Source organism: Paramormyrops kingsleyae, chromosome 9 (genome assembly GCF_048594095.1).
Source record: "Paramormyrops kingsleyae isolate MSU_618 chromosome 9, PKINGS_0.4, whole genome shotgun sequence".
Classification (NCBI taxonomy): Eukaryota; Metazoa; Chordata; class Actinopteri; order Osteoglossiformes; family Mormyridae; genus Paramormyrops; species Paramormyrops kingsleyae.
This window is the reverse complement of record NC_132805.1, coordinates 30,270,261-30,284,489: the sequence shown is the minus strand read 5'-3', so window position 1 is coordinate 30,284,489 and position 14,229 is coordinate 30,270,261. Positions and strand designations below refer to the sequence as shown.

Genomic DNA, 14,229 nt, shown 5'->3' with positions numbered 1-14,229 from the left:
ATTTCTGAAACTGCTAGATATTTTAAAAACACATGCAAACACACATGCACCAAGACAGACTGTGTTCTATATTACTGGGTGCAGCACATTTCCATAGAAAGGCCATCACATGACCCCTAATGACCACAACTGCGTGTCCTATAACAAGCATACAATCAGCCCACTTCCTCCCTCTGGCTGGTGAGGACCACACAAAGCACACAGAGGTCAATCAACTCCATCTCTCACACGCCCCCGTTCCTTCTCTTTCCCGTAACCCCATGGCCCGAAGCCGCCCTCTGATCTCGGGCCTCCCTGCAAGGTCCCCTCGCCGGGCGCTGCTGATTGGACGTGCTGCACCCAGCATCTGACAGCCGTGCTGACAGGCTCTGCAGCTCCCAGAAAGCCATCTGTCACCAGGCCCTCGGGGATCATGCAGCTATCTGGACAGCACGGTAATGATTCAAACTTATAGGAACGTGTCTGGCAGGGCACAGATCATGGGGGGGTGCAGCAAGTACCAGCAGGCGAATTACAGAGGTGGGGGGAGCTGCCACTCAAGGAATTATGCCTCTTTTAAATTACACACTACTGACACTTCCTGTGGGCCTTAAAATAGCCATACACCATTCCCTGGGCGCATGCTTAACAACCCCTGGCCATGAAGTAGCGACGGATGCCACTTTTAATTTGGGAAGTCCTGCTTCGTGAATTTTAGACATGGTAACAACTGGCCCAAAGTCACAATTCCCCAGTACGAATCCAACTGAATGGCACAACATGACAGCTGGTGCAGTTATACCAACTTGGTAACTAGAGCAACTGGTTCTTTGTTGCCAATGTGGCCAGATGTGGTTCTCCATCTCCTCGGCTCTGGAGACAGAAGAGTGCCATCTTCAAGCCTACCAACCAGAAAGTTCTTAGGCTTGGAATAGTAGGTGTTCCTAAAGCCATCAGTGACGTGAAAAGTCGATAAAAGCTTCTGAGCTGGGGAGAACGGTTAAACACTAGAACTTTGAGGACAGTTAAGAAAAATGAAACACACTGAATGAGCTGAAACGCAGACGTGCATGATGGCACAGACACACTTACTGCCCCAGACTGGGATGTCCTTGCTCTCCGCCTTCATCACGATGGAAGCCATCGTCATGGTGACGGGAATGGCATCAAAGTAGGAAGAGTGCGGAGCGAGCGTGAGGATCGGCGCTTCAGCTGGTAAAGCCTGCTGCCCCTTCACAGTCATCCAGTGGAAGCCCCCGGCAAACCACATCGCCCGCATAATGGCTTTCAGAATCACATCCACCACCCTGTCACCAAAGAAACCCCACAGACACAAAGGGCAAATCACTTAAAAGCCACTCATGTAACAGCAAGGGTTTAAAAATTACATTCGCGCAGGTTAACACACTTTAATAACAAAAACATGTAAAACATTTAAAAAGCCACATATCTACAGGTAGTTCCGTAGTTTTCAGACTGCGACCACACCTATGTGAAAATGATCCTAGGTTAAAATTCCCTTTGGCCAATGCATCCTTCATTGACGTACATTTCGCCATAAGGGCTGCCAGAGCACGCTGTGCGAGTGCAGCCCAGAACTTCTCATGCATGGGTGCATGTGGACTGCCGACGTGTCGGGTGTTTCCAGTAAGCAGGTGCCAGAAGAAGAGCTGGTAACCACATGTATAACTCAACACTGATGGAGCACAGAGACACACACTGCTGCAAGAATTTGTTGAAAAAGGAAGAAAAAAAAAATCTCCAAATCCCTGGGCAAAGAACATAATTTCTACTGGCAAAGAAATATGTTTGATATGTCAAGAACACTGCATATACAATGAACTAGAGTTATACATGTGGTTACCAGATATTTGGCATTTTTTTTATGTATTGGCATCGGCCGATATCCGAGTGTAGTTTGCCGATTTACGGACAGGCACGTCTGCGGGCAGCCCAGTGCTATTGTTGCTGTGGAACACGTGACCCATGCTGCCTTGTGCAGGACCCCAGCCAGAAGTTTTGGAAGAGTCCTGGGAGAAACCGGTAAGGCTTAAATTCTGGTCTTTCAAAGACCTATTTATTTAATTGGTTTGGTATGAAATGTTGCTTTAAAATAAAGCGTGATCGCTTTTGAAAGAGAACACGAACTGTCGGGAACTGGTGTAATGATAATGAGCCTTCAACCAACTGTAGCTTACAGGTAACGTTAGGGATCATTGATTCCGACAGTTTTGTGCGCTTGTTGATGGGCTCACAAACATTTTTTTAAATCATTAAAAATCATTTTAAAACACTTGACATTATTCAGTACAGTGTATGATTACTAAGTTTATGTTTAACCTCCCCTGAATTGTACAAATGATTATTGTTATTAATAACATTATTTGAATTTTATTTTATTTTGTTCATTTAGTTCTGTATTATGTTTAAAAAGAAATCGATTGGCAGAGAACGACGTAATTACATTTGTTTGGAAATAATGTACTGTTGTTTAAGCTGCTACATCAAAATAAAAAAATTCAAAAAAAAAAAAAAAAAGTGTTAACATTTTAAGTGTTAAGATTTTAATTATTACCATATCAGCCCGATGTTATCAGTTCTGTTTTTTTTCTTCACTGTGTGTGTGTGGGGCGGAGCAGGCAGCGTGTGTGAGAGTTGCGTTACTCTGCCCCGATCACAGACAGCACCGTTCTCAGACGCAGAGCTACTAAGAACAATGCATGGCGGAGAAAACGGTTTGTTAAATGTATCATTTGTTATTATTAGTGAGATATTTTACCATGCAAATAGAGGGGAAAACGTCCAATTATCGGCCAAAAAAAAAAATCGGCAGCATATATCGGCCATCGGTTGACCCTGACTCCTAAATATCGGCATCGGCTATTGAAAAACCCATATGGGTCGACCTCTACAATGCACTTTAGTGTTTTTGAGTATTTGCAGACAACATTTAAGTTTTCGTTCATTTTGTCACATTACAGTTCAACTATAAAAAGGTTTACCCATATAACTACACAACTTGTACTCGTGTCTGCTGCAATACACCTGCCCTCTACTGGTCTGGTGGAATATCATCGCTATACGGATGCGCAGACCGTGACGTGTGCGTCCACGGACAAATATAGTATGTGCACAAGACTCTGGGCGCATAATCGTAAAGACATGCGGAAATGTGAAGTATGAACAAGACTTTAATTTTACACGGACTATCATGTGAACTTGCACGGAGTTACATCCTTACTTATATATTTCATCTTCTACCAAAATGACTTGGGTGTTGAAGGCTGTTAGACAAGGTGGCATTAAAGATATTTTAGATTCCCAAACATTTCGGTACTGGTCTAAAAATGGATTGCATCAAATCACAGCTGCTGTGGACAATACAAATAGTAAGCGAAAGAGTGGGAACAGCAGGGAGGGCTTTTATTAAACCGCAGTATGGCAGTAGGCACACGCACTGCCACGTTTTATGTGAATAAAGTCAGCTGTAGCTATCTAATTTAGGAACAGTGGAAGCGCAATAAAAAATAAAATAAAATAAAAAATTTTGTTGACAGACACAAGGCTGTTCCACACAAGGCGGCGGTAGTGAAAAGCAGAGGGCACATACAGAGACGACCAGCAGGTGACCCAACATCAGCACACCGTAGGTCATAGTAACAGCAATAGGGGGGCCAGGCCTAAAGCCCAGGTTAATATGACTCACCTCCGCCACCAGCACTGCGGCTCCACGACTTCCTCAGAGCGGCCGACGGTGGCGATGAAGGCGAAGGGCCAGGCCAACAGCATCATGAAGGCGGCGAAGAAGAGGCGGACAGGAAATAACGTTAACGTCATGACGGCGATCTGCGAAGAAGCAACAGGGAAAGATACCGTTACTGCTCTGAGGGGAATGCCGGAAAGGGTAATCACAAGGACAATAGATGTGGAATACGTCGCATTGCTTCAACTTTAGTGTTATGAGCAGGATGTGATTGTTTTTCACTTAATAATCTGAAGTTCTTCTGATGATTCAAATCAAATCACATAACATGACCTCAGATTGGGTATAAGATATTGATATGCCTTCTAAAGGCCTACCTACCTGACAGAACTGGATGTTGGAGATAATGAAATAAAATATACTGTTCTAAAACCAGAGCTGGAACATACTGTTGTAAGAATTTTGATTTAATATTCATATTTTTTTTGGATGTCTCATCATATGTCCATGTATCTCTCCACCAGTTTCCTCTCTGGTTTATCTAGATAATGTTTTAAACAAGATCAGACAAATAAGTAAGCCAGGCATGAGACATTTTCGGATGACACTGATGTGAAAAGTAGTTCAGTAGATTCTGCCCATTACAATTAACTGCCAAAAACTGTATCTGCGAAACCTGACACACATTAATTATTGACCAGGTCTATGCATAAACCATTACCCCTACATCGCCTATCAAACCTGTTGATTGATCTGTAAATTTTAAAACCAAAACCTGGGGGAGGAAAGAAAAAAAACAAAAAACACTGACAGCCAACACACAAGGATTATGGCAATACCTACACTGCATAACCCAATTAGACCCTTTTTAATTAGAGGAATCAGCTAATTAAAGCCAGCCAATTGCTGACACACACTGACATGCACGCACTAGCACCTAACAATGAAATACAATAGGTCACAGTGAAAGACTCAATGACTTTCAATGAGGCACCATTATGGAATGTCACCTTTCTCACAAGTTAGTCAAATTTCGGCCCTGCTACAGCTGCCCTAGTCAGCCGGAAATGAAGCGATTGTGAAGTGAAACTGTATACGAGCAGCAGTTCGACTGTGCAGTGGGAAGCCACAGAAACTCACAGAAAGGGGGCATGAACAGTGTGTAGAAATCACATCCTCAGCTGGAACCCTTACTGTGGAGTTCCAGCCTGTCTCTGTAAGCAACATCAGTGCAAACGCTATTCGTCTAGAGCTCAACATGGGTCCCCATGACGCAAGACTAAAAACCACCACGCAATGCCACGCTTTGGTTGTGGTGGTATAAAGCTCGCCACCACTGAATTTTGGAGCAGTGCAAACACACGCAGGGATGACTCTTGCTTTGCAAAATGGTAATCTGACAAAAAAGTCTGGGTTTGGCTGATGCCAGGAGAATGTTACCTTCCGCAATTCATAATACAGTTTATAAGTGTAGAGGAGGAGGAACGATCTAGGGCTGTTCGTGGTTTGTGCTGCAGCCTTTAAGGGAACCTGCAATGCTACAGCATAGAATGACATTCTTGACAAGTGTGAGCTTCCTAGTTTGTGGTATCAGTGTGGTTAGTGGCCTTTCCTGTTTCAGCACAATGCTACAGCACAAAAAGCAAAGTCTGTTCAGAAGTACTTTACTGAGATGCTGATGGAAGAAATTGACTTGCCTGTGGAGACACTGACTTCAAGTCAACTGAACACCTGCGGGATGAACTGCAAAGCTGACAGCAGGCCCAGGCCTAAACGACCAAGTATCCAACCTCACTAATGCTCTTACGGCCAAACAGCAACAAATCCCAACACCAATCATGTTATAGCAGCAAAATCATGACTACTTGATTAAACTCAATTACAAGAAAAACCACATCGATTAAAATTGCTTTGATTACTTGGCAATATGGTGGAAGTTAGACGGTACATAAGAAATGAGGGTCCAGATGAAGAGCTGAAGCCTCAGTTGTGTGGAAGCACTTCACATTAAAAGTGAATGACAAATGCAGTCAGTCAGTACGGCAAAGCAGAACTTAAATATCACAACGGTACAACTGCCATGCAACTACATCCTAAAAGGCGGCATTCAGGTTTGACAAGCTCACCACAAGTTAGCCGCAGACAAATGCTGATTAGCCTCTCGGACTAGCCTAGCCTGTCTTTCTTGTCACTTTCATTTACGTTATTTAGCATAATTTAACTTACTTTCTATGATTTATATATCACAAAATAAACGCTTTTAAAATGCCAGTCATCTATACAATATGGTGCATGACCTTCTTTTGTGAACATACTGCGCGATTTGATTAAGGCCGAATGATATTGGAGACTAGACATTTTAAAACATTTTAAGTTTTTGTGATATAGTTTTTGTGAGGGGTTGAAAATTAACTATAGCCAAGTAGAAATTTAGTATAAATAGTCTATCAAATATGCTGGTGCTGCTGCAAATTGGGAGGACATCACTTACTTTTGCTCAGTATCATTGTTCCGGTTCAATTTTATCCTCAATCATTTGTTACATTTGTCAGAAATATGCCACACTGAGTCAAACAGCAAGAACAATAATGTCATCTATACAATATTGAAATGGAACCATCATTAAGACTGCGAAGCTTGCCAAATGACTAGCTGAGCACGTGCTCAGAGATCATGCAAAACCAGGAGCGGGAATTATTATTATTATTTTTTTTTTTTTACATACTAAATATTGAAATGGAACCATCATTAAGACTGCGAAGCTTGCCAAATTTTAGCTCCCTTCGACACTAAAGATGTTGTAGTGCAACTTGTTGACGGTCTTAACCCAGCTCAACCAAGTGGTCTTTGCAATGTGACAATTGCATAGGAAGGACATGCAGTGTTGATATTATCAATGCGAACAGTGCAAGCCTAGCACTGACGATGGCACAGTGGGTAGTGCTGTCGCACACGACCGCTTTGTGTGTGTAGAATTTGCACGTTCTCCCCAAGTGTGTGGGTTTACGCTTGGTTCTTCCAGTTTCCTCCCACTGTCCAAAAAATGCAACTTAAGTAAACTGGAAACATTTAAATAGACTATGTGCGAATGACTGTGCGCCCTGCATTGGGCTGGTGCCCTGTTGGTTCCTGTGTCATGGATCTATCTATACACACATACTGGGCTGTGTGATATGACCAAAATCTCATACCCCGATACAAGTCATCTCATACCCCGATACAAGTCATCTCATACCCCGATACAAGTCATCTCATACCCCGATACAAGTCATCTCATACCCCGATAGGACATATACATCACGACTGCACCTCATATTTTTGGATTTTTTTTTTTTTTTTTTTACGGATCAGCTGCTGTACGAATTGGACAAAAATCCGCAAATGTTGTGTGATCCACAAATGCGCAAAACCCTTTTCACATATACAAATCGCTCCGCATTTTTGTGGATATGATTTTACACAGCACAAGTAAAAATACATATTTGTGGATAGTGATTCATTTGTGGTTTGTCCAGTTCAGTTTGCTTTAAAGCATTAAACTATGGGGGACAATGAACTCCATGTAACTTTTATAAGTGTGTTTTTATACATTTATATTAATAATTTCACTCTGTCCATTCATCGTCACGAACTGTAAACGAGACAGGGGGGCTATTGAACGTCCAGTGCACATGCAAAAATTGAAACAAGTAAAATTCGCCCCGTAAAGAAATCTGAAAAACCAAGGGATGTGGTTTGCTTTTGTTGAAAGATATTACAGCCGGTAAACTGAATATAAAGCTCTACCACGGTGTCATGGTTAACGTTTAAACCTGAACCCACTTCCGGGTATACCTCCCTGGCATTTTCGCTTGATGGCGTATGTGGGGATATGTGGATCTGTTCTGAAATATTCTGAATATTCAATGGCATGATCAATAAATGTTGCTGTAAACGAGGTATTCTGCAACACCATGAAATACATGATAGAGCATAATATGAAACAATAGATGTTTTTATTTCATCATCCGATATATATCATATCACATAGCCCTAGACACACACACACACACACACACACACACACACACACACACACACACACACATTACCCTCCGTTCCTCACAGGCAAGGCTTTGATATGCATTCCCCCAAAACACATACTGCTCCTGTAACATGCTATGCAATCGTACACAAACATCGCAGTGAGCACTGGGACATTGACACACACATATAAATCTCCAGCACACACTGTTATGTAACAGCAGCACTGAGAGTCCGAGTCCTTGGCTGATTGCTTCTACTCAACTCTCGAGTTCTATAAGTGGCATGCAGGAAGGGATTTTGTTGCTTTAAATATTTGAGTTCAATGACCCAAGAGGAGACATCCAGCCTGGAACAGATGCACTGTATGAAGTCGAAGGATTCACACTTTCCACAAGCGTACGGACTGAACAGCAGACACCATACAGTTACAGGACCTGCTCGCTGGACATGCAAGTAAACAATGCCAAAAAAATGCGTTTGGGGCGGGACAAGACATGCACTTTGAACATTAACTACTTTCCAAGAAAGTTTATTTCAGGACATTTTTGTTCCAGTTCGAGCTGGAACTGCATGTCAAATTAATCAGCTGACAAAACACCCGTATTCTTCTAATCTGCATATTGCTAAACGAATCAACACCATGTTTAAACAAAACCTGCACATCGATTGGATAAACCACCATATCCTTGTTTTCACTACTAAGTCCTTGGGATTACTTAGCTTCCCTTCACCGAACATCACTGTTAGACCAAATTGTTTGAAGACATTTTTACACAGGGCACACTTTGAGGGCAAAAAGATGACACAGCAATTAAGACAAAAAGAGGACCTTGTACTATACTGTGATATATATACAGTCATTGACAAAAGTCTTGTCACATAAGGACATAGTAACTTAAAAAGGCATATAACTTTATTTCTAATCAATCAATTGTTACAATGAATGGATCAATTCAATGCCAAGGGTTTTCACATTAATAACTGGGTGCAAAATGAAACAGTCAAAAAGTGTCCTGATGTTCACAGCTTGTTAAAGTCCATAACACCTGTTTTTGCAAGGAAAAAAATAGTCATGTCTTTTAATGATTCAACCAATCACAGATTAGAGGTTCACCTGTGACAAATATTGTAATTAACATAATCCCAGGTGTGTATAAAAAGAACTCCAAGAACACCAGACCTTCACTTGAAGTGCAACCTGACTTCTGACAACATGCCAAATATTCAACCACAGACCAAGTCTGCTGCTGAGGTGGCAGACATCGTTAATGTATTCAAACGTCAAGTGGAGAGGATTAAAAAAAAAAAATATGAAGAAACTGGTGATGTTCATGACAAGCCCAGGTCAGGCAGACCCCGTAAGACAACTCTTTGAGAGGACCGTTTGTTGCTTCAAAAGTCCAGGGCCAACCCTTTTTCAATTGCAGCAGAGCTATATCAGAACTGGTCACCAGAAACCGCTGTGTCTACAAGAACAGTTTCTTGAATTCTCGCACGCAGTGGTCTCCATGGCCAAATTAGTGCTCAGAAACCAGCATTAACGAGAACGCAACAAAAAAAGCATGTTGAATTTGCCAAGGCCCACAGCTTGCAGCAAGGATGGACAGTGGCAAAGTGGCAGAAGGTTGATTTTTCTGACGAATCATCCATTGAACTACATACCAAATGCCGCAAATACTGCAGGAGACCTGTTGGAACCCGCATGGACCCAAGATTCACACAGAAAACAGTCAAGTTTGGTGGAGGAAAAATTATGGTTTGGGGTTACATCCAGCATGGGGGTGTTCGAGAGATCTGCAGAGTGGATGGCAACATCAACAGCCTGAAGTATCAAGATATTCTTGCTGCCCATTACATTCCAAACCATAAGAGAGGGCAAATTCTGCAGAAGGATGGCGCTCCTTCTCATATTTCAGCCTCCACATTGAAGTTCCTGAAACTGAAGAGGATCAAGGTGCTCCAGGATTGGCCAGCCCAGTCACCAGACATGAACATTATTGAGCATGTCTGGGGTAAGATGAAGGAGGCGGCTTGGAAGACGAAACCAAAGAATCTAGACGAACCCTGGGAGTCCTGCAAAACTGCTTTCTTTGCCATTCCAGATGACTTCATCAACAAGTTATTTCAGTCATTGCCAAGACGTATGGATGTGGTCCTCCAAGCTCATGGGAGTCATACACATTATTATTTTTTTTTTCCAAGGCACCATGACTTTATGTTCTGATGTTATTGTAGCATGTTTGTGTATTATAAATGAAGTATATGCATAATTTCTACATTATTTTTGTATATGACAAGACTTTTGTCCAGGCAAAAGTTGACCTTTCTGTCCTAATTACATGACAAAACTCAATGAATGATGCAAAACTTTATTTTGGTATAATAAGTATAATGTAGAGGGCTTTGCCTTTTCTTATAAGCCATTTCTGATTACAACTGATTAACTACAGGTCAAGTTATTTGTTGTTCCTACAACTTGGTTAAGTGACAAGACTTTTGTCAGGCACTGTATATAAGGGAACATCTAAAACAGACTTGAAACACTCAGAGCTCATGCCAAGTGTCGACCAGATCAATGCTGTAAAACTGAAATGTGGTATGCTGTAATTTGGAAGATGATATGCTACAGATGAAGTACATATTTTCTGCATTATCTCACACTGAAGACTTATACAACATTTCATCTGCAGTTTGGAGAACTGCTGCTAAGCTAGAAGATACGGATTTCAGTTAATTCGCTGTTTTGTTTATTGCAAAAAATGCAAAAGATCAGCCCTTCAATGAAACACCATAAAACTTCCCAAATTAAGGTAAACAGGTGGTACTACAAAGTCCAAAACCCAGCTGAAATTACTCCTAAGCCAAAGCCAAGAGATCCAATATATCAGTTAACATATTGATATTGGTCAATGTGTTAAAAAATCAAGATAGTGGAGAAAAAAATCCACATTGTGGCACCACTAACAGCTGAAAAAATAAGCAAATACTGAATTAAAAAAAGAGGAAAAACATGAAGAGACAAAAATGACTTATAAAGTAGTAAACTCAAAATGGGTGACAACTGAGATCAAAGTAAAACCGTAACAACCAGAGGATATTCCCCATAAATCGGCAAACATTCAAATTAAACCAGGATTTTTTTCCAGTGTAATTCTTAGTAAATCTGTTGCCTACAGTTGTGGATGTGATTAACATATGCCCTTTGAGTTGATCATTTCAACAATGCCTGAGAGAAATCTGTCTGGGATCTCCTTGCTAACACAGAGACTAAAGCACTCTCGACAAGACGCACTGTCTACTGTCATACGAAGCAAGGAGCTCATCTTTCCACAAAAGCGTGAACGCAACAGTGACGTCTCAATCAACAAAGGGCATTCTCATCATGCCTTTAAGCTGTAGCAATAGAACAAAAGATTAGGAAACCTGAGGCATGTGTTTGACGTAATGTCAAACCTCAATGATCATGTTGCACACTTACACGTTTTTTTTATTATTATTATCCATTGTTACAAAAGGGTGAGGCCTTTCTGAACAATACATAGCCAGGCTGATGACTTACCTCCCCCCCAAAGATTTTAAAACAAATCCTACTGATTTTCTGAATTTGTTGCAGTACAATGCATATGCTGCAACTGGCATCATTCACACACGTGTACACGACAAAAACACAAATAAGGGATGGTAAGATTCACATCAGTGCACCCGCAGTTCACAATGCTATTGGCCAAAGTGTGCACTAGATACAATGTGGTGTGAACTTGGGATACATCACTTCTAATATCATTGCAATGATAAAATACAATTTAGTAATTTATAATTAGTAGATGCCCTATGCTTTTACAAATGTAACCAATAATTTTTGACCAATAATTTTATATAGAATGACTCCCTAAAATATATATCTGTATCCGTACCAAATTGATTGCATAGCATAACACTCTTCTGCATCGTATCGTATAGTTATTTCATAAGTAACTTTAATGTACACACACACACACACACATATATATGCACGCACACACACACATACATACCCACACACACACACACAGTATTTTTTCCACCAGAAGTTTTTTTAGAAGAGTTTAATGAATTGGGATGTGTCACTAACCAGTTCACAATCCTTATTCATGGGTACAGTGAGACATAATGCTATGAATCCAAAACACATTTCAAGGGGTATAATGCCAAGGAGTGATTAATCATATACAAGCACCCTGACTTGCGCAATTCCTTAACTTTTAAAAGATTTATTTTTTTTTGTGTATAAATGCAGCTGCAAATACCTTTATGATGAGCTACAGATATGGGATCCAAAGTAGGAGTGAGTCAGCAGTACAAAACAGCATTTATCCTCATTTAATAGAGTTAAACTTACCACAATGCTAACGTTTGCTGGGGAGGAACAAAGAAAAACACTGAACTGGTTCGGTTAAAATGGCTAGTTCTCCATTTTAAAATGTCACACATACATTCACTAATCACTGACACAAAAATACACATATACCGACCGTCCCAAAAAGCAGAGGTGCAAACCTTCAAAATGAATATGTTATAAACAAAACTTATTAGTAAAATGTGAGTATATCATGTGCATTCACGGTCCAATTATGTCTATTGAGTGTTATGATTCACAAAGGCTTGGCAACAGTCTGCCAAACCCAACGTCCATGAAATTCTTTTTAAAAAAAAAAAACAAAAGCGTAAGGCCTGAACTAGGTGAGCAGCATTCCTGCTGAAGCTGAGGGCTCAGGGAGATCGAAAGCCACACAGCTAGAGCCAACAGTCATTTGCAACCTTTTGCGAGTGCATTACGCCCTTATGGTGAACTGAAAACGCCAAAAAGGTTTGCAAGTACAGTTTCACTGCCCCAAAACGCAGCCGAGAAGGGGGCTCACGTGACTTCCATGGGGACTGACGCAGAACCAATGAGAAGGACCGACACCTTGGCAGAGGGGGAGGGACGCTGGAGCGAGCATCTAATTACAGAGCGAGAATCATCCTGAATTACACCTTAAAGCCCCACAGAGAAATAAATCTGCAGGCTGAATTCATGTCCAAAAGCTGATATCGTCAACTCCATTTCAAACTATTTACATTTGCAAAAGCTTAAATGGCAGTAATTACAATTTTGTTCCCGTTTAAACTTAGCCTCAGCAGTAATATTACTGCTTGTTTGTCATACAGTAAATGATCATGTTTTATAAAGCCTACAGATTCTTTTTTCCCTCCCAATGGCACCATTGACAAACCAGGCACCAACTAACAGCACATCTGTTAATTGCCCCTCAAGGCATCAATGGGTGGGGGGGGGGGGGGGAACTAAGAACTGAGGGGTATCCCCCACACTTTAAAAATACTGCATCAGTGCCTAAAATTCATTCTTGGAAACAGGGGGAATCCTACTTATGTCACAGTCAAAAATTAGTTATTCTGACCTACATATCTGCTTAGATCAAATACAAGCCTGTTCTCTTGTTCAGGACTTTCCTTACCGTTTCTCCCAATCAGCATCAGGGAATCTGAAGTCAAATTTTATATACCCCAGTCAAGAAAGTACCAAAAAGTACAGAAGTTCAAGGTGTTGGTTTTCCACTGGCATAAAAACTGGTACGGGCGCTAAATGACATCATAACACGAGGTGGAGTATTTTGTACTAAATTTTAAAAGTGACTGTAGTATATTATAGGGCTAGATGACATGCAAAATTAATACCAACATCAGATTTTATGCACATGCAATTCTTACACCGCTAGTCAGCTAGATTAGATCAGGCTTTTTCATACCTTCAATTCTGTATGAACATAATGCAGGGGGTTTAAGTTTTTATTCTGTCATAGAAAAGAAAAAAAAAATAGTTTGCAAGCTTTTAATGATTATTCCTTTTCAAGATTATCCAGTACATATTTTTAAAGTACCCACACTGCTTCTGCATGAGCACTGCTCGCGTTCTACAAGGCAGCCATTTTCATGTTTGCCGTTTAATTCACTCCTAGATGGGTTTGAGAAACAAAGCACTACCTTAGCTAAATAGTACATAAAAACAGCAATGGAAAGTATGACATTTGATTTTATTTTATTTCAGTTGATTTTGGCAGCAATACTTCTACTTCTTGTTTAGTTGTAGTTTTTAAATTTTATTTTTGCATCTTATTTTCTTTCAGCTAATGGAAATGTTTTCATTAACGATACCTTGCGTACTCTAAGGACATAGAATTTACTAAAAACTAACTGTGCAGTTATTTCTTCTTATTTCATGCATACCACAATTCATAAACGTTATTTTAAAGGCACCTTTGCTCTACAGCACTAACCCCGCGCCTGAACCTGAAAGTGCGTGGTTACCTGGCGCGTTGACACTTCTCTATCTAAGCTTTTAATGAGCTAGTTAAGTTTCCACTGACCCCTTTCGTTGTCTCCTCAACCCAACATAACTTCGACTGCATATGTTATAACAGATACTTTGCCGCTCAATGTCTTTTCAATGCTGCTGCATACGAAACACAATCTGAGTGCTGGAT

The 14,229-nt window shown here is 40.8% G+C and overlaps 1 protein-coding gene across 1 annotated transcript in view; it reads right to left on the bottom strand.

The window, feature by feature from the left end:
* The window catches only part of LOC111844666 (lysophosphatidylcholine acyltransferase 1), a 39,396-nt gene that overhangs the window by 13,909 nt on the left and 11,258 nt on the right, over positions 1-14,229 (bottom strand). The window contains exons 2-3 of the mRNA XM_023813337.2: positions 3,686-3,825; positions 1,072-1,286 (exon numbers count right to left, since the gene is read on the bottom strand). Of these exons, the coding sequence (XP_023669105.1) occupies positions 1,072-1,286; positions 3,686-3,825 (355 nt within the window). The remainder of the gene's footprint in view (positions 1-1,071; positions 1,287-3,685; positions 3,826-14,229) is intronic.